General features: G+C 38.9%; 1 protein-coding gene across 3 annotated transcripts in view; it reads left to right on the plus strand.

Annotated features, from left to right (window-relative positions):
• Positions 1 to 27183, plus strand: part of LUZP2 (leucine zipper protein 2) — a 374406-nt gene that overhangs the window by 334738 nt on the left and 12485 nt on the right. For all 3 annotated transcript variants that reach the window (XM_075837712.1, XM_075837713.1, XM_075837715.1), the window contains one exon: positions 6910 to 7011. In XM_075837712.1, coding sequence (XP_075693827.1) covers positions 6910 to 7011 — 102 coding nt within the window. The remainder of the gene's footprint in view (positions 1 to 6909; positions 7012 to 27183) is intronic.

Here is a 27183-nt window from a genome sequence, read left to right on the forward strand (position 1 = left end):
CGACCATAAATAATGGTCTTCAAACATTTTGCACCTTTTATGGTTATAATCTGGCAGTCTCATTTGTTCCTCTTCTTATGCACGCCCACCACGGAAAACTGGCCTGCCTTGAATGCCAAAATCTTGTCTGAGTTAGCGCACATGCACCAATCATGTATGGTCCGATACCCTACCCTGCTTCGTCCGGGCCTCAAATCTAGTTACTGTGCATGCGCCGCTATGGTGTCCCGTTGTGCGCACGCACCAGAACAGGATTTTGTGTGTGCTGGTGGAGGCGAGGAGCTGTCAATCAAAAGTAAGGAGGCGGGGTAAACTCGGAAAGGCTTGAGGAATGAAGATATGACTCTTTTCGAACGAGGATATTACTCTTTTATGCTCATTAGCATACGGTGAAGGAACACTAAAAAGAAATGGAATACTAAAGGTACAGCGAACTTTCACGTCAGTTTTAATAACTCTTTGGGTGTCCCATAAAATTTGACAAAATTTCCAAAAATCGAACACACCATCATAGCAAAAATTTCAGTATGTAAAAATAATCCAGTTATGGTTTAAGAATTTGAATACAATAAACGCCTCTCTTCAATTTTCTATAACACATCCTCATATACATTCATTTTATTTATGCACTAGATATCTTTGGCCTCGCAGCTGCAGGAGAACCATTTCAACATTTCATAATTCTTACCAAATAGCTTTCTGCATCTTTGTGCGACAACTATCAACACCCAGCAAAGAGACATTTTCTGACTGTAAAAAATTTTCACATCTATACAGACATATATCCGAAGTGTGTCTCATCATATCTGGGCATTTGTTTGTATAAAAGAAAATCGAAATCCTGAAATTAACAAGAAATTCTGATTTCTTTGAGAACGTGATATATGATGTGGTAGGATGCAATAAATCTTACATGACATATTTATGAAGTCAACATAAACTTAGTAGTAAACAAATGTAATGAATGCTAGATAAAGTATGTAGCCTATCGGGATTTGATAAGTGTTGAACTGACCTATTGATCTTGCTAAGGCCCCATGCACACGAACGTGCTTTTGCGGCCACAAATCCCCCGAAAATCCACGGGAGAATTCAGGCCCCATTCATTCCTATGGGGCCATGCACACGACCGCGGTTTTCACGGTCCGTGCATGGCCCAGGAGCCCGGACCGCAGAAAGAACGGGCAAGTCTTATTACGGCCGTATTCTGCGGTCCAGGCTCATAGCAAATAATGTGCACGACCCTCGATTTGCGGGTGACACTCCGCCCCCGGCCGACCCGAAAATCACGGCCATGCACATGGCTACGGTCGTGTGCATGAGGCCTTAAAGATTAACTCTGGGCAAAAAAAACAACAAATTCAGCTTTAGCCCAGACACATGAGCTCTAGCTGTCATGACATTTACTTAAACCACACCGTTCCAGAGATCCCCCTCTGAAGCCTTTGCTCGCCATGGCAATTGTACTATTTCCTAACATCTGTGAGTTTAGCAGGCAATCTCCAGGATAGTAGCATTCAGGTAACTAAAGCTTTGAGGACTTGTAGAGCTCCATAGGTCTTGCCAAAGCTCTTTAGAAAGCTGCAGACGTGTATTAGATGTACTGTAGTACAAAAATGTTGTGCATAACCTGCAGATTTAGGAAATTTTTTATTTGCTATTTCGCTTTTTATTAAATGTACATTCATTCTTGCAGAGTGGATAGTCCTTTCCTGAGATAAGATCTGCCACGTGTGCTTTAAAACGTACCTACCTTTTCAGGTGACTTCCAGAATAAGATGTCATATGTGTGTACATGAGGATTAACACACACACACATATATATATATATATATATATATATATATATATATATATATAAGCCGCATCAGCATGGGGGAGATTATAAAGCAGTTATGAGCAGTGTAGCTGAGAATCCAGCACTGGTGTGACATAAGAAGCTTACTATCACATCCGTGTATTTCTCTTTGCTCCTGCTTCCTCTGCCTGCTCACCCCTCTTTCCTCCATAGACTTACATGCAGTGTGTGTTGCTGATCAACACTCCCTCTCTGCTACCTCCTCCTGCTTCCCCTTCCCTCTCCATAGACTAATATAGCAGGAAGTGAAGTGACACACCCACACCTCGTGCCGCTGTGTCTTGTGCTCTGTAACCAGTGTTGGCCAATCCTTGACAACAGGGGGTGGACAACAAATTACAAGAAGGGAGACACCTAGTGGCAGTAACTTCACACAGAATTTGCTTGGATAAAACTACATTTTAACAGTGAGTAAATTAAAAAATTGTTGTTTTATATCAGGTATACTATTAGATTAGAATAAGATGTTTGAAAACTTAGTGTCCATTTAAGCCAATAAGATAACCCCCTTCCTGCGTCCCCTCTCTTCTCATGATATGCAGTCTTAGACACACACTGAGAGAGATACTGCACCTGCACGCTTCCTCCCTGACGCTATTTATTGTTGTATACTATATGGATTTTTTGGTTGCGGAGAAGGTTTCTGATTGAAAACAGGAAGGCTGCGGGCAGGGAAAGGAGAATTAAAGGCTGCTGGAAGATGATGAAGATGCCACTTTTCCTTTATGAGATATATTACAAAGTTCCATGTTTGTGCATAAAACAACTGATTTATGGAAAATATATAACAATCTAGAGAACAACAAAGAGTATTTGATTCTCAAAACCAAATCTTGTAAGAGGCTAGTCATTGTTTGTAGTATTTTGTTGCCTATTGTTGCTCACATTTTTATAGGATGTATAGAGTGGTTCTATAAAAGTTGCATTTTTTATTTTACTTTTTCACACAAAAAAAAGCAAGACAAATAGCAATTTCTAACTTTAGAGCATATTAGAGGTGCTTTTATCATACTTAAGTGTGACTTAAGCTATCACCCTACTTATATGGACAAAAATCAATAATCAGAGTTTTTTCGTCTTTGAACAGCTTGAGCATATTTTGCTTATAAGTGGAACAATTTTCCATGTACAGCACAAAGAAATATATTTAGAGTATAAAGGTGGTTATTTTATCATGGGTAAAGGTCTTTACAAATGCTCTATAGATCAAAATGAATGTAATCTGCAGTATTTCACTTTGTGAAAGGCACTTACATGTTTCTCAATAGTACGACAGTATGGTGCATGCAAGGAGAAAGTGAAGGAGGAAATCTTTTCAGGGCATTGTATCTTTATTAGCTATTTTAGGTGTTCAAACTTTTAGAGGTTGAAAGCATTTTTGTACTGCGTTCAACTGTTTTGTTCCCAGATGTAAACCAGCAATAAACTACAACTCCCTGTGGTCTGTATGGCACAAAAGCTTAAGCCAAATTATATTGCTCTGTTTTAGAAATGTTTTAATAATAATTGCGAATATACACCTACATGATCTATACTGGTGCAGTAAACAATAAACCAATAACAGCACCTTATGTTGCAAGATCTATAGGTGGGGGGGCATTATCTTCAGAGGGCACTGTAGCTATATCTACAGAGGGCACTGTGGCATTATCTACAGAGGCACTGTGGCATTATCTACAGAGGGCACTGTGGCACTATCTAAGAAGTGGCTGCCCAATCTTGACAGTCTTGTGTCTGCCAAACGCTGCCAACTGAGCTGCTAGACTGCATTTAGCAACACTTAAACTGGAAAACTGGATTGTTAAAATAAGCACGTGGAGTAAACTTGCAAATTTCCGGTAAGTTTAAACCTAGCGGTATTATTATAGTAATGTAGTATTGTTATTCAAATAATGAATTGATTAACAATAATTTTGTATTGTATCAAATTTGAAAGTAATGCGGCCCGTCAACATCACATTTTTTCTATGTGCGGCCCACTTACCCGGCCAAGTTTGAGACCCCTGGTCTATAATATTGTACTGTGAATATCTACAGTGGGAGAAGGAAACCCTAGCTACTATGCTGGAGTAAATCATATAAAGATTTAAAACTAATGTTGAGTGAAATGAGTCAAAAGCAGTGTTAGACTGGAGCTTTTTGTGCCCACCCTCAATTTATATAGAACACATGCACGTCCACTTTTAATTGCATTGTAAACTTTGGTATCTTTGAATGCACATATCTTGAATAAGGTCTAAACATTTTTTTGAGAAACCTATAACAAATAGACCCTAGCAGCAAGTAATTGGCCCCGAAACAGATTCTAATGGGGACGTCTTCTTCTGGATCTTTGGTGCTCTGGTGGGCCAGACTGGCAAGACAGAAGAACTAATTCTGATGACTGTTATTGTATTGAATAACAGAAAAAGGAAACTATCAAACAAGTCACCAAAGTTACCAAAAAGTTGCCAAGTTAGCACAGTGGAATGCTGGGAGTGTTGTAAGAAATCAAAACATTGATGGAATATGTATATAACCTATTACTGGACCATGGGAAAAGAGAATGTTTGGTATTTTCTAAGCATCACCCCTAACGCTATATTATAAAATTGTTTGTTGCTGATCTCTCAGGATACTTTTGTAGATAGTCTTTGAATTTCTTAGAGTTGCAGTCTTAATTGAAAAGTCTGAAAGTCTCATGAAGATATGTAATGTAAGTGTAGGAAATTTACAGCAAAAATGATGCAAAAAAGGAATGTAACTCGTCAAAAATATTAATACCCAGGACAGTTTTTGAAAGCTCAATGTGGGCATTATATATCTGAGTCCATAAAGTATAAGGGCACATAATGAAATGTGCTCTAGGGTTATATTTTTCAATTGATTGGTGTTTTGAGGTAAAAAACAGTAACACGCCAATAGATCTTATACAAAAAAACATTGTTTTTTGTATGCCCTTATGTATTGTGCATCTTTTTTTATAAGCAGCCACCTACTGTATGTATGGCATGCAGTTTTATGTTGGGTAAAATATGACAATGAAGCGCATACAAAAAAAATACATTTTAAAGAGACTCTGTCACCACATTATAAGTGCCCTATCTCCCTATCTCCTACATAAGGAGATGGGCGCTGTAATGTAGGTGACAGTAATGCTTTTTATTTAAAAAAACAATCTTTTTTCACAACGTTAGGAGCGATTTGTTTATGCTAATGAGCTTTCTTAATGCCCAAGTGGGCGTACTTTTACTTTCGACCAAGTGGGCGTTGTACAGAGGAGTGCATGACGCTGACCAATCGGCATCATGCACTCCTCTCCATTCATTTATACTGCACTAGCGATATAGATATATCACTATGTGCAGCCTCATACACAAACCCTAACATTACTACAGTGTCCAGATAATGAATACACATGAAATCCAGCCTGGACGTCATGTGTACTCAGAATCCTGACACTTCTGACTCTTTTTTTGTGAGATTCCAGCAACGGATACGAAATCTCGGGAGATCTCGGAGCTAAATGAGATTTGGTTTCACTTGCTGGAATCTCACAAAAAAAGATTCAGAAGTGTCAGGATTCTGAGTACACATGACGTCCAGGTTGGATTTCATGTGTATTCATTATCAGGACACTAGTAATGTTAGGGCTTGTGTATGAGGCTGCACATTAAGAAAGCTCATTAGCATAAACTTAAATCGCTCCTAACTTTGTGAAAAAAGATTGATTTTAAATAAAAAGCATTACTGTCACCTACATTACAGCGCCAATCTCCTTATGTAGGAGATAGGGCACTTATAATGTTGTGACAGAGTCTCTTTAATGTTGTGTAGTAATGTATCTAAAAAAATTGTATTAGATAAACTTTGTTTGAAAAGAGGTTCTGTTTTCCTCCATATATTGGAAATGTTCTTCTCTAAGGAGCTGTAATTAGACTCTATATACTAATACTAACTCTGTAGACTTAAAGAGGTAATCTGGTTTGGAAAACCCATTTTCAAATACCCTATTAGGGTCCACCTGTAAGTTATGAACCAATGGTAACTTATGTACCATTTAAGTTATGAACAGTTGTGCAACTTTCAAATTAGTTTTTATTAAAAATTATTTTTACTTTTTGAGATACAGCTGCTCTGTATTCTGTATACAGAGCAGCTGTATCGTTCACCAAAACCTAAATCCGTCAGGTTTGAGGGACTGACGGGTTCAGTGTCAACGGGTCCTGGGTGTCTGAGACACACAGGATCCACCTGTACTCTATCACATCTAAGTTATGGAATTAGATGTGATCGATAACAGCCCGATCCTGCGTGTCAGAGACACACACAACCCGCTGACACTGAACCCATCATTCACGCGGACCTGACGGGTACAGGATTCAGCTGCTCTGTACACAGAATACCGAGCTGCTGTATCTTAAAAAGTAAAAATCATTTTTAATAAAAACTAATTTAAAAGTTTCACCGAACACACTGATAGACATCTTTATATTTAAAAAAAATTGCTTTCAAAGGTTTACATAGCCTTTAAGGTAGATAAGCCCTTTAAGTGAGTTTTTCTTATATTATGCATGAAGTAAGTATTTAGTAGGGAGGGTGTAACACTCAGCCTGGGCAGTTCTGCCCAATAAAGCTGGGTCTGCTATATAACATGTAGATCACCCTCAACCCAACTTATTCTTTAATATGAAAATCATGTAGGAGAAGGCAGACAGCTATGAGGAGTGTGATAGCTACCAGGAGGGGATCAATTTGTAGCTTGTACCAGTATTCGGGAGAACACAGTATATCAATTGTAAACCAGTGATATCACCAAGATGTAATGTACCAGAGCAAGATCTCTCAATGTCTCTTAGGTTGTTTTAGGTTTTATCTCTCTCTTCAACCCCTTTAGATAGTAAGTTCTAATGGGCATTTTGCCGCATTAAATGATTATGTTCACTATTATTATTACTTTTATTATTTCCTATGCATTTAACTGATAGATCATATACTATGTCAGCTATATTACATATCAATCAATTGCTTTTTTTTCCCCCATTAATATATTATGTTTCTTCTTCCTGTAGGGCCGGATGGTAGTACCTTCAAATACAAGTTCAAATTCCAATGAACAAAACAAAGTAAATAAAGATCTCCAAAATGACAAGAACTGCGATTCCCCTCTCAATGTAAGCATATGTAATGTTACCACAAATGCTAAGCCATGAAACGATTTGACTGCTTTGTCCATAGACTGTACAAACTGATGGCTTTGCTATTAGACAAAAATTCGCTTTGAATGACCTAAACCTATAGTCAGCGAAAAAGCTTCTTTCTCATCTGATTCCCGTGACCACAGTTTAAAAAAGGTCCGTCATCGCAAAAAGATACCTCAGCCCATCCGATGTTTATATATTGTATGAACCTGAAGTCTCAAATGTCCATGACGAAGACTTGAATATGTCTGTCAAAATATCTGTTTCTTGCTGTAAAGGGAATGAGTGGTACAATACATGGACCATCTGTATGGTCTAATCTGTTCTCATTCTCCCATTGGGAATTTTCAGATCTTAGGCTCTGTTAACATTACTGTCATGGGTTCCATTCATAACAAGTCACAAGAGCTACGCCAGACCCTTGTTCAAACGGATCCCAACGATTCCTGATGGATCCCATTGACTTATAATGAGGTCTGTCAGGTTTCCTTCTGAGTTTTAGTATTTTATAACATCAAGAATAGCGTTACAGACTTCAATTTTCTTAATGTCAAGGACAACAATGTGAACCGAGCCTAATATATGACCTTAGATCCATAAATGTAAGTACCAACTAACCAGAAATGGGTCTATATACAGCTTTCTCAGTGAATTAATGTTGCCGTTTTTATATAAATGGCACATTTTTGCACTGATGATGACACATATGCTCAATATAGTTAGAATAAAATAATACACACAGGAAATAATGAAGCCAACAAAACTGATATGAATCAACACATTTCACATATCAAGAACTATGGAAGGTTTGCATTTATCTTTTTCAGTAGACTTCAAAAAAGCTGCCCAACTTATGGCCATAGGACCAGATTGCACCTTTTTAAAGAGGAACTGTCAACATTACCACTCGCCTTGTCAATAGGTTGTGTCTTGGAAATAGTTTGAAACCTTAAGCATTGATTGGTTAGTGTCAGGAACATGCCTCTTTCACAAGGGGAATAGATGTGCCCATTTGTAAATTGTTCATACTCTCCCAGTAGGAATACCAGAGCAACATTATAAAGTATAGTTCTATCTGACTATCTGTTCATTCCAATAAAATGACTGATTCTCTGTTTGTAGATGGCAGATGCAATGAAAGTATATGTTCACTTTAAAAGTGACTTTTGTTTAAAAATTGTTAAATCTAAAAATCACATTTGTAATATATTTTTAGCTTTTAAGCTTTTTTTCCTCTTGTCTCATCTTCTACTGGTTTGAGCTAAAATAAAATACAATAATAAAATCAGGTGATTGCTCCACAGCTTTCTGGCTATGTAGTTGAGATCCCCCCACTCAACTGCTAGGAAGCAGTCAAGAGCAGTTAGGAGACACTCCAGGCTACACAGATTAACTCAGGCGCGTAACTAGAAAAGACTTGGCCCCATAGCAAACTTTTGACTGGGCCTCCCCTCCCCTTCCCTGGGTGCCACACACAGTCCTCCCCTTGTAGATAGTGCCCGCCCTGTAGTTTGTGCGATACAGTCCCCCCTGTAGATTCTGCCATACAGACCCCTTGTAAAATAGTGCCATACAGCCGTAGATAGTGCCATACAGCCCATTGTAAATTGTGCCATATAGCCCCCCTGTAGATTTTGACATACATCCCCGTTTCTTGATTGTGCCATACAGCCCCCCCGTAGATAGTGCCATACAGCCCCTCCCGTAGCTAGTGCCATATAGCCCCCCATAGATTGTGCCATACAGCCCCCCTGTAGATACTGTCATACAGGCCCCTGTAGATAGTGTCATGCCCCGCCGTAGATAGTGTCACGCTCCATTGTAGATAGTGCCACACAGCCCCCCTGTAGTTAGTGTCCCTTCCCCCCTTGTAGATAATTCCCCCATGTCCCCCTTGTAGACAGTGCTATACAGCCCCCCACCTCCCCCTTGTAGACAGTGCCCCCCAAACAACTAAAACAAAAAATTCTAATCACCTTGGCCCCGTTCTAGCGACAAATGGAGCTGCTCCACAACCCCAACGGGATCCTTGTGTAGGGTAGCGTGATCCAGTGATGTTATCACGCCACCTGCGTAGGGATTATGTCCCCACGACTGATAGTCTGCAGGCCGAACTGCCATAGTGCTCTGCCATAGTGTTCAACAGTATCTACAATGTAAGGACACAGATATTACTGAATGTGGCGTCGCTACCGCTGTAGCAGCCATAGCGGCATCCCCGGGCATGAGGGGACCTGTGCCAGCAGGTGGCACTGGCCCCCTTCTGCGGCGGGCCCCATAGCAATAGCTGCTACACCGGTAGTTACGCCACTTGATTAACTCTGATTACAGGGGTAGAGATGGTAGAATTGATTTGCTAGATTTAAGATCCACTTGCAAAACAGGGTAATTTGTATTTTGGGTAGAAGATAACTTGTAATGCAATAGTTGTTACAGAGTCTCCAATCTACAATGAGCCACTTATAATACTGGTGTGTTTTTATGTGGCAAAGGGACCTTTAGACTCCCTTAGGCACCAAGGTCTAGGTAATACTTCTATCTCTGCATCCCCTACAGCTGCACCCCTGATTTTAAGGAATAGATGGTAAATATAATTAACTCATCAGTAATAGTACAAATTACACAGATATACCTCTATTATAGAAGCAACATTAAACTACACAGCTATATTGCTGTTATAGTTGGTGCACTAGACTGCACAGCCAGACTGCTCTTATAGTGATAGTCCAGGCTACATAGTAAGGCTGCTGCTGTGGACAAAACTACACAGTTAGACTGCTATTAGGGGGAGGTCCAGACTACACAGCCAGACTGCTGTTATAGAGGGAGGTCCCTACTACACAACTAGACTGCTGTTATAGAGGGAGGTCCCTACTACACAACTAGACTGCTGTTATAGAGGGAGGTCCCTACTACACAACTAGACTGCTGTTATAGAGGGAGGTCCCTACTACACAACTAGACTGCTGTTAAAGGGGGCTCCAGTCTACACAGTCAGATTGCTGTTATAGGGGGAGGTCCAGACTACACAGCATGATTGCTAATGAAGTTTATCAGAGTATATGACAAATGTGTTTATGCTTAGGATCATTTCGTATTTATTGAAAGCCATTTTAAAGTAAACCTAAAACGTAAAGAAAATGGTAGCTAAAACAAATTTTTAACTACATGTCAAGCACGACATAACATATTCAGGAACCAAGAACCACAGAAAAATATTATTTTTGATCCATCAAATAGTATAGGCTGAAATCACAATTTCAATAATAGTAATTTCATGTAGAGAAAGATGTGGTGATTCCCCCTATCGCTGACTAACATTTCACCAATACTGTATTCCCAACAGCCACGTGAGACCCGGAAACCTATGTTATTTTGCCACAATGCTTTGTTAGTATATCATATTAATAGAATCTATATTACTGAAAAAAGCACACAAAATTTGTTTAGTTTGAATGATTACATCCAGATTTTTTTCTTTTTTAGATATAAAATTTGCATTTAGATAGTGACCCTGTATGACATTTGGTGTACTGTGTACATCATAATATGTATATAAGATTCTTATGTTGCAATGAACCTGTATATAATATTTGTATATTGCATTTTATGTATTTTCCTTTTCTTGACCTACTGTATAGTGTATAGTGTAATCCTTGAGGCAGGGAGTCCCATAGCAACCTTTTCGGTTTATGTAATGCTGTAGGTAAATCTTGAATTGTCTGTATTTTTTACTAACTGCCTGTACTCTATTTAAATAAATATGTTCATACTCAATTGCAAACGCTTACTGGAATTGTATATTCACAATTTTCTACATCTAAGAGTTTATGCAACACAAACATAAATTATTATTCAGACAGATGACCTGATAGAGCATATATTTTTATAATGGTGGTTAATGTATAACAGGTCTGTTCACACACAGCAGTATGGTGCAGTTTTTGATGCCTTATTTTAAGCCAAACCAAGCATAAATGTTAATAAATTAACCTGAGGTCCGGAATTTAATTCCGCAGCATGTCAATATATGCTGCGTTTTTGTTGATTTTCCATTGCGGATTTTCCCAATTGGATTCAATGCGGATGCAAAACCCGCAACAGAAAGCCAAGTGTTGCAAGTTTTGCGGCGTATTCGCATAAATCATATGTACCCAGAACACCCTCCTTCTTCCTGCAGTCCGGCCTCCTGGGATGATGTTGCATCCCATGTGACCGCTGCAGCCAATCACAGGCTGCAGGGTCAAATGGCCTGAAATGTCATCCAGGGAGGATGAAGCGGACGTCAGAGGAGGGAGGGGGTAAGTATGAACGGCTTTCTTCCGCAGCGGATATTCTATTCGGAAAACCGCACCACGACGGATATGCTGAGTGATTTTTACGCAGCGTATCCGCCCCGTGGGAACCCGGCCTTATGGCTTGCCTGATCTGATGGGCAGAAACCTGTTTCCTTCCTAAATATTTGGCTGCTGCAAGGAGCCTTAATACGGCTGTGTACACAGAAGGAAAGACATACTTCTCGTGTGTTCGATCCATCTGTGATGTGCGAATGATTACTGATGCTTTTCTCTGCATTCACACCTCCAGAAGTATACTGTACTTACAATATTTTTGAACAGTAAATAAATAAAATTAAGTAAAAATTAAATAACCAAATAAATTAGTACTTATAACTGTTTAAAAACAGAAAATGGTTATCTAAAATGACCACGTGATGCTTCAAAGACACCAATCAAAAGCTATTAATGTTTTATCGTTTGTTTGTTTGTTTTATATTTAGATCTGGGATTAAACCTTCACAAAAACATACTGGGGAGATTTATTAATTATATCCTGGATTTAGACATGATGAAATCAAGCCAGACAAGCAAAAACTGCGCCAAAATAATAAAAATGGTGCACATTGCATGATAAATTTGGCTCATCTTGCTAAACATGTTAGACACTTTTCTCTTCCTTATGCCACCTCTTGGCTTGTGTACTTTGCATCAATATTTTGAGAAAACGTTGGCGTTGATGTGGCATGTGTGACTTTTCTGAACATTTTTCAAAACTGTTAAGATGCAAAATATGTCTAAAACACATAATAGATTTGGATAGATTAAAGGGAGAAGGAAAAGGGGCTGGCATTGTTGAACCAGAAATTGATAGTTGAGTGGAGGCTCACATTGGCGCTATGCACACTGATGAATAACGGCAGCCAGTATGCCCACGGGGTGCTCATCGACTAGTACAGCACGTACAACTTGAAATCCAAAGTAGAAAAAAAATCGAGGCACTCACCGACTTGGCAATTAATTTCTATTATTCAGGATCTTGGTCTAAATGATGTGGAACAAACCTCTCGAGGGCCTTGACAATGCGTGTTTGCATGTGAAACAGCCGTAGGTTTGTTCCACATCATTTAGACCAAGATCCTGAATAAAAGAAATTCATTGCCAAGTCGGTGAGGGCCTCGATTTTTTCTGCTTTGGACATAATAAATTTGGCACACCATGTACGCCACATTTTTTGAGCAATTTGTGCCAAAATTCTGGAGCATTTTGCTCAGTAAAAGTCCCCCATTGATTTGCTGTATGTTGTATGTTTCCTCATGTGCTTACTCTCCCTTGATCTGTTTACTTAATTCACTGTTGAAGACACTTTTTTTGGATCTCGACTTTTCACAGAAATTCCCTCATTCAGTACACCTACCTAAAATGGGTTCACAGAAACAGCAATTACTGTCAGTAGTGATGGAATGGTTGTAGGGATCCTGTGAGCACACTCCATACTTCCCCTTAATGGCTGCCAGGTACATGTACGAGGCATATCTTTAAAGGGTTAATTCAAATTTATATTGTAAACACATTAGCATGCAATAGAAAACACAAATTAAAGGGGTTTTCCCAGAATCATCAATTATCACCTGGCTCTCAGTTATTAATTTAAAAAAAAATACAATCACTTGTTTTCACTACTTTGCATTTTGGTAACATTTTGTAAAGAATTCCTATAAGGCCATGTTCACATCTGCATCAGTAAATCCATTAGGAGTCTCCGTTACAGACTGACATTTTTGCTGAACAAGAATTAACAGCCTGCAGCGCTATTTTGTCCGGCCACATGACGGAAACTATATCAGGAACCCAACGGAACTAATAAAAGTCAATGGGTTCCATTGGGAGGCGTTGGTTTCCGTCATTTGATGGATTGTGCACTTCCGGTTTTGTTTTTGTTCTATTGTTCTGACGGAACAGAATAATGGAAATTGTAGCACAGATATGAACAGAGCCTAACCAGTGCAAACTACTCAATACATCTCCTTGTCATGAGGGTACATTAGATGCAATATACTGTAAATGATTTGCCCATGTGTTAAGACAAATTCGGCAGAGCATGTAACATCCCTATTTCTAGAAAACCTAAATGATAGGGTAAGGTTAGTAGAAGTTAAAGAAAATAAAAAGCTTATTACAGTATACCTATTATAATGCAATCCTATGAATCTGTTTTCAGTTTGCTCCCCCTAGTGGCAATCATAGGCCACCAGGATTCTTGCATTTGACTTTCCTGGTTGTACACACAAAGCAGGAGTCCCAGAGCTAAATATTATACAAAAGGATCTTCAAACCCCTTTACACCATAATATCAAGAGTGCTAGACAACACTAAAGCACTACCTGCGCATCTATTATGAAGGACTGCGAAAATCATGTTCAGCACCCTCCAAACTCTACTCTGTGCCAGCAGGTATAACCCCTCATAGACATATTATATAAAGCTCCACTATCTCGAAGTGAAATTTAGTGTATTTCTGTTAATTATATATCATTCTCATCATGTAACCCAAAAATCGAGTAGGTTTATTCGAGAAGACAGATTGTTCCTTTATTACCATGTGGAAAACTATGCAACCAAGGTTGTTGGTGTACTGCACAGAGCCATTGAGTCTATATCTTGATCTTATGATGGCTAATTGAAAAACAGTGAATTTCACCAATCTATCACTAAAGATGTATCTTTGTAAAATCCTTCACAATTGTCAAAAAATCACTGGAATGAAAATAGAATTCCTTAAAACGTACTGTTAATTCCTTAAAAGTGTTTTACGCAGTGTTTACACATTAAAGACTTTTAAACATATATTTCAATGTTCATTAGAAGTTGATTTCTTCTTCGATCTCACATATGTACATATGAAGACATCTGGTGGTACATTCAAAAATATCTCCCAAACTAATGAAATTGTACAAAAAAAGAGAACAGCTATTTACGCTGTACCTTTGTCAAAACAAATGCTCCATTGCTCATCACAAGGGGACTGGGTAACCTCTCCTTAGTATTAAGTATTGATTATTTCTCCCCACGTGTTTCTTTTTGGGCTAAATTCATCAGGGGAGATTGGCCCTTCAGCCCTTCTGTCGGTTAACAAATGCTATAAAATCCGCTGGAGCTATAACTGCCATAAATGGCCTTGCAGGGGCAAGGGAGGTTCGTGGTACATGTGTGGCCCATATTGTGATAGACGCGTGTTCATGGTGTCTGACCTCATCACTTTTCGGTAATGCCCTATCCTATTTACACAGGTATTTCCCCCTGAAGAGAGACACCTCCCGTGACATTTGGGGGTGTGAAGTATGAGATGCGCCGATTCGCCACTACAGCCCATAGTCAGACATGCCTTCTAGTGTGGGCTTTCTGATCAGGCCTCCAGTGACGCCCAACACATCCTTACCATGCTTTTTGCCTCGACAGTACTTCATTCCCTCTGCCCCCTTTTTTGCTAACCCACAAGCAGTAAATTACCAACAAGAGGGAAATATGATCAGACTACACACAGAGTTTGTAGTCTGTAACCATGGAGACACATAGGTTTGCATAGGATCTGTAGGCAAGAAACAATGAGGTATTTTTTTTATCAAAGCTATTTGCAAAGTTGCTAATACTTGTATTTTGGATGCACTGAAGTGATAAACTATTGGTTGCAATTGTGCACATTTCCTTTAGCCCTTGTATTTTGGATATGTGATGGTAGTGATCCATACAATACCTTGATCTGGTTTATAGAATCTTGGAGACTTATATAAAGGTTTGACTCTAACAGAGGCTATTACATGCCCTGTGGATGATCTGACCTGTGGTTTTTGTTAACTTTGTAGAGATGTTATCTAAACTCATGAAACTAAAAAGGGAATGGATTTTTAATTATGTGATTAAATACTGTATGTACATCCAAGTACAATTCTGGAGGTAGTTCTACCTTCAGTGCTACCACTAGTAACCTGAATTAACGTAATCTCTTGAGGCAGTATTTTGTAAATGTGTTCATATCTGAATATATCTTAAATAACTGTCTATATCCTGTAATAATTGTACATATTTTCTATTAAATGTAAATATAGAGTATGGCCTTTGTGGTCTGTAACTAACACCCTTATGTAACAAAATGTGATGATACGTTAAATTACTGCTTTGTATGCTGTTTAAAATATTATTAAAATTTCACATATCTGATCAGCTGGTTTGCCTGAGATGTGTGTTTATTACAATCGTCAGAATGTGTGGCCCTGTCTCTGGATTAATTTTTTTTTTATATAGACTTTTGGATTCATTAAATTTCAAAATGACCTTCAATAGTTTCATTTTGCTTCTATACAATCCCAAGTACTGTAGAGTGATCAGAGATGTAACTTGAATCTCATGGGGCACAATCAAAAATCTGTTACAGGGCCGCCCATTTAAGATATGACATTTATAATACTGGTTTCTTCTTATGTAGTAGAGGGGCTATTAGGTATCCTGAGGCAACAGGGCCCACATGTGACTGCCACCTCTGCACCCCTTATAGTAACGTCCCAGAGAACAGTGGACCAACCTGGAGATTGGACCGTTGTTACTATAACTGAGGTTTTATATAATTTTTACTATATGAGCAGCAGCTTGACTGTGTTGTATTATTTGTAATACAGTTCATATTGCATGCTATATTCCCATAATATACACTATATGGCCAAAAATATTTGGACACCTGACCATCACACCTATATGAGCTTGTTTTACATTCCATTCAAAAACCAAGGCCGTTTATATGGAGTTGGACACCCCATTGAGACTATAACAGCCTCCACTCTTCTTGGAAAACTTTCCACCAGATTTTGGAGTGTCTCTATGGGATTTTGTCCAAAAGAGCATTTGTGAGGTTAGACACTGATGTTGGAGGAGAAGGTCTAGTTCACACTCAGAAATAGCAATTGACATTGAAATTAATCCCAAAGTTGTTGGATAGGGTTAAGGTCAAGGTTCTGTGCAAGCCACTCAAGTTTCTACAGACCTAACTTGTCATAGGAGGAGCTGGCATAGATTTCCGCCAGGAAATTTGCTGGGCCAAGGGTGGCCCTTTTCTGCTAAGCCACGATTACTCTTCAATTTTTCTAGGAAATTGTGACTGGCATGCACAGGTTAATAAATTCCTCCCACATTGCCTTTAGGGCAACTTTGGTGCCATTTATTGCTATAAGGAAAACAATAATCATCAGTCAACCATGAAAAATCTAACCCAATTAATCTACCTTGAGAACCTACTTTTTAAATTGGTTAAAAGAATACCAGCAATAGAAGATAGAATTCTTATGTCTATGGAAATTGCCTTTAAATCATCACCCTGACACAACTATTCTATACACAGCTGAAAAAAAGGGATAATGTACCCCTTACTGCAGAATATAAGAATATGACGTCACCAATTAAGTTAAGTCCAGTTAAGTGATCCTATAAAAGCACAAACAAGGAGAAGTCTAATTTTCTTTATAATTTATAGTAGGGGCTTACAATATTCCTTATAAGACAGACCTCAGCTGCTGAAGTAAGGCTCTGTTCACATCTGCATTGGGGTCCCGTTCCGTCGGAGCGTTCCGTCAGAACGGGACTCTGAATATACACAAACGAAAACCAGAGGTTTCCGTTTCCATCACCATTGATTTCAATGGTGACTGATCCGGTGCCCATGGTTTCCGGTTGTCTCTGTTGTGCACCAGTTTTGCCGGAAGCAATAGTGTAGTCGACTACTACTGCTATTGCTTCGCTATTGCTTCCGGCAAAACAACGTTCTGACGGAAAGCTCCGAACGGGACACCAACGCAGATGTGAACGAAGCCTAAATGGGAGATTCCTGTCTACCATTGATTGATATCAAACACTCACATCATTTTCAGAAATACTGCCTGTAGCATGTAAAGTGTGGATTATGATGTTCTGCAGCAGCTGGTAAGCAGAACTGTATAATACACACTGCAGTTGCTGAATAACCCCTTTATAATGAGAGAGGGGGTTAGTCAATCAGTGGTTGACACAGGAGAAGAAACTTCCTGTCAAAGCGATCTGTGATGTTCATATAAATACTTACAAACCACTCACATGTATTATAATTTGATAAAGAAGTAAATCCACAAAGAGAATGGACCATAAACAATATTCAGTCATGAATTTATTTCTAACTAGCAGCATAGTACTTGATATGTTTAATGCTCTTCCCGTTTGTTTTTTTCGGTGTCCCTCTAGCTACAAACAAGATTTACCAGCATTTACAACCACTCTTTTCTCTTTCAAGATTATTCCAGTTTATTATAGCCCAGATAACGTGACACCATTATACTAAATCTCCAGAAAGGGCAAACACAGCAAATAGCTTTATCAATTGGGCGAAAATCTGATAAAGAAAGAAACAGCAGATAAGATAGGGCCACTAGGTCAAGCAAAATGTATTACCTACAACAAAAAGAGCATAAAAATATTAAAAACAAACAAGAAGTAAGCTACATTCATATCGGGTGCCTCATGTAGTAGTCCATGTGTGCAAACTAAGTCTAGAATATTTGACCTTTCTATAAATCTATCAAGAAAAGACCGTAAACTCAAGGTAAACCTAGGTGACCTTCTCAGACATCACATCTCACAGTTCTTCAATCTTCTGCCTCTCTCAAAGTTTGTAAAGAGCTGCAAAATGCCAAAGATACATATGAAGATTGTGATTGATCTGTACACTCATCGCTGGTTTTCTTCATTTCCAGTAGACCATAAAGTAATCCTATGTTCACCACAATAAACTCACATTTAGGGTATGTGCACACGCTAGCTTCCTTTGACGTCTGAAAAGACAGACTGTTTTCAGGAGAAAACAGCTGCGTCGTTTCAGAGGTAAAAGCTCCTCCTTGCATTGAATTCAATGAAGAATGGCTCAAATTACGTTGCAAAGAAGTGTCCTGCACTTCTTTGCCGACGCGTAAATGACAGGTCGTCTGCACGGTACGTCGGCAAACCCATTCAAATGAATGGGCAGATGTTTGCCAACGTATTGGAGCCGTATTCTCAGACGTAAAACGAGGCATAATATGCCTCGTTTACGCCTGAAAATAGGTCGTGTGAACCCAGCCTTAGGGAAACAGGAAAGCACAAATGAAAATTACATTGTATCTATGCAGAATTATGAAAGGAAATTGCTTAGTACTTGGAGAGCCTGGGCCCCAATGGAAAATCTGTAGCAGGTTCCCCAACTATGACGTGCCATTTATAATATTAGGAAAAAGCGACCTGCTGGGCCAACTCAAGTTCCAGGGCTTGGCTGTGACCAGAACCTCTGCATCCACTTTAGTTAATCCCCTTGAGTCAACCATAAAACTTATTATCAAACACAACAGACAGTTATTCACACATATAGAAATTAGTAGGGCATATTCACACACTGCAGATTTGTTGCAGATATTTCTAGAACTGTTCCATTCATCGGAATAGGGCTTGTAGAAATCCATGCACATGCTGTAGAAATAACCCTATTAAGATACAGTATGTGGATTCTATTTTTAGTTGGAGTAATTTCTGCAAGAAATCTTCCGCATGTAAATATATCCTTATTGATATCCTTCTAAGACTCCATAATAAACCTCTAAGTCATGTATGTTAAAGATCAATGAATGGAACCTTATGTTTATATAGTGCAAAGCAAACGTAGCTTGAAAGGGGTTTTCCGACTACTTAAAATATCTCGTGTGAGTGTTTTGGCTTGTGCAGTCATGTGGCACTGGATGGAACATCTTCTTATCTATAATTTAGAAGTCTACATTAAATTCATAGTTTACGTGGGATTCTTGAAAAGTAGGAGGTATTAAAAAATAATAATAACATGAAATGATAGTAATGGACAGAATTATGTTCATTCTGAAACTGATGAGCTTGAAATAATTTCAGTAAATTGTAAATGTTCTTCTCTTTCCTCTTATCTCCTACTCCTTCTTCTTCTGTTCCTCCTCCTCTTCCTTCTCTTCCTTTTCCTCTTGCTCCTCTTCCTCTTCTTCCTCCTCTTCCTTTTCCTCTTCCTCCTCCTCCTCTTCCTTTTCCTCCTTCTCCTTCTCCTCCTCTACCTTTTCCCCGTCCTTCTTTTCCTTTCCACCTCCTTTTCCTTTTACTCCTTTTCCTCCTCCTTTTCCTTCTTCTTTTCTTTTTTCCTCCTCCTTTTCCTCCTCCTTTTCCTTCTCTTTTTCCCTCTCTTTCTTCGACTACACCTTCTTTTCTTTCCAAAATGTTATGCCTTCATTTAGGTAAAAAAGCATAAATTTTGAGTTATGGAGGTAGCCAAGGCAGCAACTCCCTTAGATTTCAAAATAGTCACAGACATGCGTGGCCACCTCTTCACTCTTAGGTGTATAAGATCAATGCACGACCATCAGGGGACCCCATCTTCCTGAGAGGTGGGGGTCCCAGAGGTGAGCAGTGTATGCACTATCAATATAAATTGTGACTGCCTGGGGTGTAACTAGAAAATGCTGGGAAAGAAGGATGAATGGTGGAAGCCCTCTCGGTTCTCAAGGTATTGTGGACCCCAAGGCATGTGACCCATGTGCCCTCCATATAATCCAGTCCTCAATATACTAATATATTCTCCTTTTAGCTAGACACTGCAGAACATTTCAGTATTTGTTATTTTATTCTTCATCCAATGTCTGTAATTAATGCGTTACCTCGACTCAGGTTAGCAGCATAGTGTTGCCCTGCAGTCCTGTCTCACTGATACACAATTTACATTTAATTATGCCCAAGTTATTTCCATAATTACGTTTCCTTTTTAACAAGTTCGTTGTAATGAATCTTTTCATTTTTTTGCTAATTGTTACATTGTTATTAAAACTGTCTCCAATTTTTTTAAAGTGCAAACTTTTCTTAGAACATTTTTATAAACGGGCTTGTTTATTTCTATAATTAATGTACCGCAGAGTAGGTGGAGGACTAAAGGGCACAAGCATTTATGAGTTAAGTGTAGCAATGACAATTCTGCCATGTAATTTCTTCCCAGAAACATCAATTTAGACTACATCTCCTACTGTCAGTGTCTGATTGTACCTTGCGTAGGCTCATGCGCTGGTAACATTATCGCAGTTTAAAAGAAAACTGCTCATTTTAGAGTTGGGAAAAGTTAAAGGAGAGCGTAATAAAACTGTGACTGAGTATTAAAATATTCACTCCTTTATACACTGATTTTAAATTCTCTTTTATTTAGTTAGTTAGTTCATTACAGCAAAAGAAAAAAAAAATGATTGTTCTCAGGGCTAGTGCTAAAGATAATGGGAGAAACTTATTAAACCTTTTACGGCAGTTTTCTGGTGTAGAAAGTCGCAAATGCATAAAAGGTCACATTTTGCGGTAGAAAAAAATAAACTTGTTATACATTTACGCCAGACCTGCCACTTTTAAAAAAGGAACGTGGCTCAGCAAAAGGGGCGGGGCCTCTTGTTTCCTAAGACATTCACTATAATTTCCGCCTTCGATTCGACTTTCTGATGCATGGGCAGTCACAAGTGCAACAAATACATTAAGAGGCGTGCACGCACTTTACACCACTCTTTAGATTAAGAATGGCATATGTAATGCCAGTCTTAAAAAATTACCCCCAGTATCACAGCGTAAGTTATAAACAAGGTTGGTTGTATATCTGTCTTCAGGGTTCCACACTACTGGCTTGCTTTCATTCAGGAGTCTTAGGGCCCTTTTACACGGGTATATTTTCTGTCCGGTAAACGAGTGTCAATTGACGATATAGCATTTACATGGAGCAATGATCGGATGCATGTGGACGAATGATCATTTATACATTTGAATCTTGTTGGCGGCACATCCCCGTCTACACTGCAGACAAGTGACCATTTTTTGGGCCACATAAAAGATCTTATCAGCCGATGAACGAGCATTTACTTGTTTGTTAGCTTATCACTGTCCTGTTCACGCAAAGAAATGATCAGGAACGATCGTTATTATGAGAACTGGTTCGCCTGATCATTGGCCCGTGTAAAAGAGCCCTAAGGCCGGATTCACACGAGTGTGTTCGGTCCGTGATATACTCCAGGTAACTATGACGCTAGGAGTCCCTGCCTCGCTGCGGGAAAACTGTCACGTACTGAAAACATGATTACAGTACAGGTCAGTTTTCCCGTATCGAGGCAGCGACTCCTAGTGTCATACATAACTATGACGATAAGAGCCCAGCTCCCTGCAGTGCGTTCGGTCCGGGAAATACTGCCGACATACGGACCGTATATCGTTGACCGAACACGCTCGTGTGAATCCAGCCTAATACTGTAATGTGCCATACAGGCACCACTCTGAGATCATGCAAAGCCTCTCTACTACCCTGAGTGGGACTTACATGGGAACAGCCAATCATCAGCCACTTAAATGTAGCTATCTCTTAGGCTCTGTTCACATCACGTTTTGGCCAAATGTTTAGCATGTCAAGAAAGCTTCCAAGGTGCACACTAAACATTTCCATAGGGCTCCATTGTCAGACAGAGGACAAAGAGTGTACTTTTGGTCTCCATCTAGACGATGTACGTCCCATATACTACCAAACGTAAAGGCATGGAATAGCATAAGAGACTACGCTATATTTTCCCAGAATCCAGTAAAAACGTACATGTCAAACATATATTTTTTTTAACATGGTAGCCTATGGGTGACGGATGCTACTGTACGGCACCCATCACAGACATCCATTAAACGGATACGTTATGAGCTTTTCAATAGATTTTAATGACGTATCCATTAAACAGATGTTATTATAGCCTATGGGATGTATTAAACTGATGAAAAGACTGGCATTAGTGTTTCATAATAGACTTTCATAGTCTATAATAGTATCATTTTAATGGATATGCTATGAACTCTCATGCCCCCTTTTCATGATGTATATGTTAAATGAATATCATTATAGCCTATTGGCCTAGGCCTACAGCCTATGTTTGATGTATATGTCAGGAACATTTCCCAGAGTATATATCAAATATAGACAAAAAACGTGATATGAACGTAGCCTCATATGTACCAATATCTGCACTCAGGGATCAGCTCTGGAAAAGACAAACTGGGGAAGAAAATGTCACAGATGTTTTGGGATCTGGGAAAGCATCAGGAGTCCCGGACTGTTTCACTAAATCATGGACACTTGTTTGGTATGGGATTAGGTAGTGGGGAGCAACATGAAAGAGGCATGTGGCTCCTGAGTCACATTGTGGCCACCAGTTGTGTATAACAATATCCCAATTCATGCTTAAGAGATACTTGTGTCTATGTAAACCCATTATAACAACATCTGCCAATAATTCTAATACAAGACCAGACTAATTTTGTGCAAATGGATTATAGACCCATATATCCCTAAGTGTTCACAGCTTTCGTCTTTGCAGATAGATTATTTATGGAAGTGACAAAATGAGAAAAATGTGTGCCTGTGGAGGCGTAGGCTACGTGTTGTATGGAAGAACCTCCGGGAAATTAAATAACTTGTTTCAGGTCACGGATTTCTAACATGTAACATGTCCTGGCTGTGGAACATGGTTGACCCTTTCTGAACCTCATAAGGTAGCAGTGTATTGTGAATCATCTCCGAAAAATAGGGGGTTGATTATATTTTATACTAACATAATAAAGATAATTTTTTATAGAAACTGGTCAAAACAAAGAAAATAACTGCTATAGTCACACTAGTATTTGAAAATTAACAACTTTTCGTTTTCTATCAAAATAATATAATAAAAAGGAAAATTAGAGAAGTTGTCTAATTTAGAAAACATATTTTTAAACACCCTATTAGGACTTTCTGAGCTAATAAAGGAGAATCCCTAATTTGGAACATCCATCAATTAGCTGGAGCGGAGAGTGTCTACTAAGAGTGTCTTTCTCTGGAGGACCTGATCTGTCCATGTAGTATATGGACAGCACATTGATTTCAATGGGCACCATGTGATAATTTATTTTTCCTGTGGTGGGACTGCAAGGAAATTAAACACTTGCAGGTTCCTCTGCAGATTGAAGCTGATCGCTGGGGTTACGTTAATTATAATTTTTTTATGCTAAGTTACCTGCCTGGAAAAAAAATTCTGGCAAAAACAGATTTCAAATGATGAGATCAGATTGGCAACTGGTTTGCATACTCTTCCAACTCCCACCTACCATAATGCATTCCAGTGCACATGTTAAAGATCCAATGGACTGGATCAAAATCTAAACTTTGGAACTTCCCCAAAAAAATGGAAATAAAAAGATCAAAAAGAAACAAAGGCTAATTTAGAAATAAAGCACAAACATCCACACTGGGATACATTGAATGTACAGGTATGTTTCTCTAACAAAAAATATTCTTCAAAATGTACAGATATTATTGACAGAACTGATAGATATTCATGAATGTGGTTTACAGTACATGAAACTAAGTAGTCAGTATACAGCACTACACTATGTGTAATATAATGAAGGTTGTGGCGGAGATGCTCAGAGCAACCAATCAAGTTGCTGTGTTCATTTTCTAAAGTTCTTCTACAAAAAAATAGCTTTGATCTGATTGGTTACTATAGCCATTTTTTTTTCCTTGCACATACTATTCCCATGGGTTCAGGATAGGTTGCACTCAGTAAGTCCCATGACTGCCCATTGAACTGGATGCAGACTTAAATAGGATGTATAGGAGTAATTTTAAAAGTCAGCTCACGTCAGCTCACGCCACGTACCTCGTGGCGTCGGCGTCTGGATCAAAGAGGGTGTCCCGAAGTATGGTACACATCCAAAGGTTAAATCCAGTACATCCTCATATAAAATGTAAATCTCTATTCCGTTAAGTTAAAAAAGCTTAGTCGGCAATCCATGTAATGCTTGCGCGTTTCGAGCCGATCATGAATAACAAAGACGTAAGCATGGATTACCGAACTAAGCTTTTTGAATTTAATGGATTCAAGATTTACATTTTATATGAGGTTTTGCTGGATTTCACCTTTTGATGCATACTATATTAAACAGGATGTATTAGGGTAGAGTAAAAAAAACCAGCACCACTCTTGTCCTTGGGCTGTGTCTGGGATTGCAGCTCAGTAGTATTAACTTGAATAGGCCTAAGCTGCAATACCAGACACAACCCATAGACAAGAGTGGCACTGTTTTTTGAAAATATATATATTTTTTTATCTCATATGACCCCTTTCAGAACACATGTGTTCAGTATAAAATATTCTATGAAACATAAGTGTTTGTAATGCCAAAGTGTGGGATTGTGCATTAACTAAAAGCCCATCTGGTAAACACAGACAGGACCTATGAAATTGGGTTTGACAAAATTTAATACAATGGGTATGTTACTATTCATTAAAATGTATATTTGATTAGTAATTTGGAAATCTTTATTCCAATTGGTCTCTTTAAAGACTATGTAGTACACCATTGAAATCGTTTTGTTGTTTTTTTTTAAATAAAAATGTCTATTAGTGTGTTTGGTGCGACTTTCTAAATACTTTTGATTCAAAGTTATATTTACTTTTTGAGATACAGCTGCTTTGTATCCTGTATACAGTATCATGCACTAAGACCTGAATCTGTCAGGTCAGCGGGACTGAAATGCGGCCGACATGCGGATATCGAAGACGCTCGTGTGAATCCGGCCTTAGATGTAACTGCTTGGTAACAGCTCGGTCCTGCGTCACTGAACACGTCAGTACTGCTGACCTGACGGATACAGGTTTCAGCACTAGATACAGCTGCTCTGCAAACAGGATACAAAGCAGCTGTATCTCAAAAAGTAAAAATTATTTTTAATAAAATGTATTTAGAAAGTTGCACCGAATACACTGATAGATATTTTTATATAAAAAAACCTTTCAAAGGTGTACATAGCCTTTAATGTATAAGTACAATACACATATAGAAGAGCTGAATCTTCACACTATAGAATGAGAAGTCCTACATGATAAAAAAAATAAAACCAACAATTAAGACAGTGGTGCAGATTTGCAGAAACAAGTCATGTGCTAACTGTGGCCTTAGAAGAAAGCTTGAGAAAGTCATTGGGGTTAATTTATTATAGGTTATACACCAGCGTAGATTTCTCTTTCTAGCGCATGGACAGCTGGAAATGCGCCTAATTTATTAAAAGGTGTGTGCCTCTTAATAAATTAGGCGGATTTTGCTCCAACGCACACCCCACCCCATTGTGTTTTAAACAGAGATACCCTTTAAAGAGGCTCTGTCACCACATTATAAGTGACCTATCTCCTACATAAGGAGATGGGCGCTGTAATGTAAATGACAGCAGTGCTTTTTATTTAGAAAAACGATCTATTTTCACCACGTTAGGAGCGATTTTAGCTTTATGCTAATTTTTTTCTTAATGCCAAACTGGGCGTGTTTTTACTTTTGACCATGTGGGCATTGTACAGAGGAGTGTATCACGCTGATCAATCAGTGACCAATCAGCGTCATACACTTCTCCCCATTCAAATTATCAGCGCATAGGGATCCTGCTAGATCAGTATGTGCAGTCACTTACTTACACATTTACATTACTGAAGTGTCTTGACAGTGAATAGACATTCCTTCCAGCCAGGACGTGATGTCTATTCACAATCCCGACACTTCGGTAACGTTTGTGTGGTACTTACAGCAGGGCAAGCGTAATCTCTCGAGATCACGCTGTAAATTACAGTTTACAGCGAGATTACGCTTTGCTGTGCTGTAAGGGTATGTTCACACGCAGTGTCAAAAACATCTCAAAATATGGAGCTGTTTTCAAGAGAAAACAGCTCCTGATTTTCAGATGTTTTTTGTGCCACTCGCGATTTTTGCGCCGTTTTTTACGGTCGTTTTTGGAGCTTTTTTCAATAGAGTCTATGGAAAACTGTTCCAAAAACGTCCCAAGAAGTGAAGTGTCCTGCACTCTTTTTTCGTGGCCGTTTTTTTGCGCGTAAAAAACACAGCGAAAAACGCTCCGTCGGAACCGAACGCCGTTTTCCCATTGAAATCAATGGGTAGATGTTTGGAGGCATTCTGATTCCGATTTTTCCAGCAGTTTCTCGGGTGTTTACGGCCCGAAAAATGGTCGAAAATAGGCCGTGTGAACATACCATTAGTCCCACACAAACGTTACCGAAGTGTCGGGATTGTGAATAGACATCCCGTCCTGGCTGGAAGGAATGTCTATTCACTGTCAAGACACTTCAGTAATGTAAATGTGTAAGTGACTGCACGTACTGATCTAGCAAGATCACTATGCGCGGATTAAATGAATGGAGAGAAGTGTATGAGGCTGATTGGTCACTGATTGGTCAGCATCATACACCCCTCTGTACAACACCCACATGGTCAAAAGTAAAACACGCCCAGTTGGGCTTTAAGATAGTCATTAGCATAAAGCTAAAATCGCTCCTAACGTGGTGAAAATAGATTGTTTTTCTAAATAAAAAGCACTGCTGTCACCTACATTACAGCGCCGACCTCCTTATGTAGGAGATAGGGCACTTATAATGGGGTGACAGAGCCTCTTTAAGTCTTGATCACATGGCTGCTGCGGAGGGTCAATGAAGGTTCAAAGTAGAACTGCTGTAAGATTATTTCTGGTTAATACTATTGGAAAAGAATATGCTGAGTCTACTCTGATATCATGACCTACAAAAAGAAAGAGGACATCATATCTGTAGGATTTTAGATGTGATACCAGTTCTTATTAAAATTTTAATTCTTAAAAATTGCTTAACATTTTCTAAAAACCTACGAATGAGCGCAGCAGAGCAGAAAATATAAATGTTTCTTAGCAACAGAAGGATATGAATTTATAATTACCTTCCAGTCTCAGCCACAACAATGC

The sequence above is a fragment of the Rhinoderma darwinii genome, chromosome 9 (assembly GCF_050947455.1).
Source record: "Rhinoderma darwinii isolate aRhiDar2 chromosome 9, aRhiDar2.hap1, whole genome shotgun sequence".
Classification (NCBI taxonomy): Eukaryota; Metazoa; Chordata; class Amphibia; order Anura; family Rhinodermatidae; genus Rhinoderma; species Rhinoderma darwinii.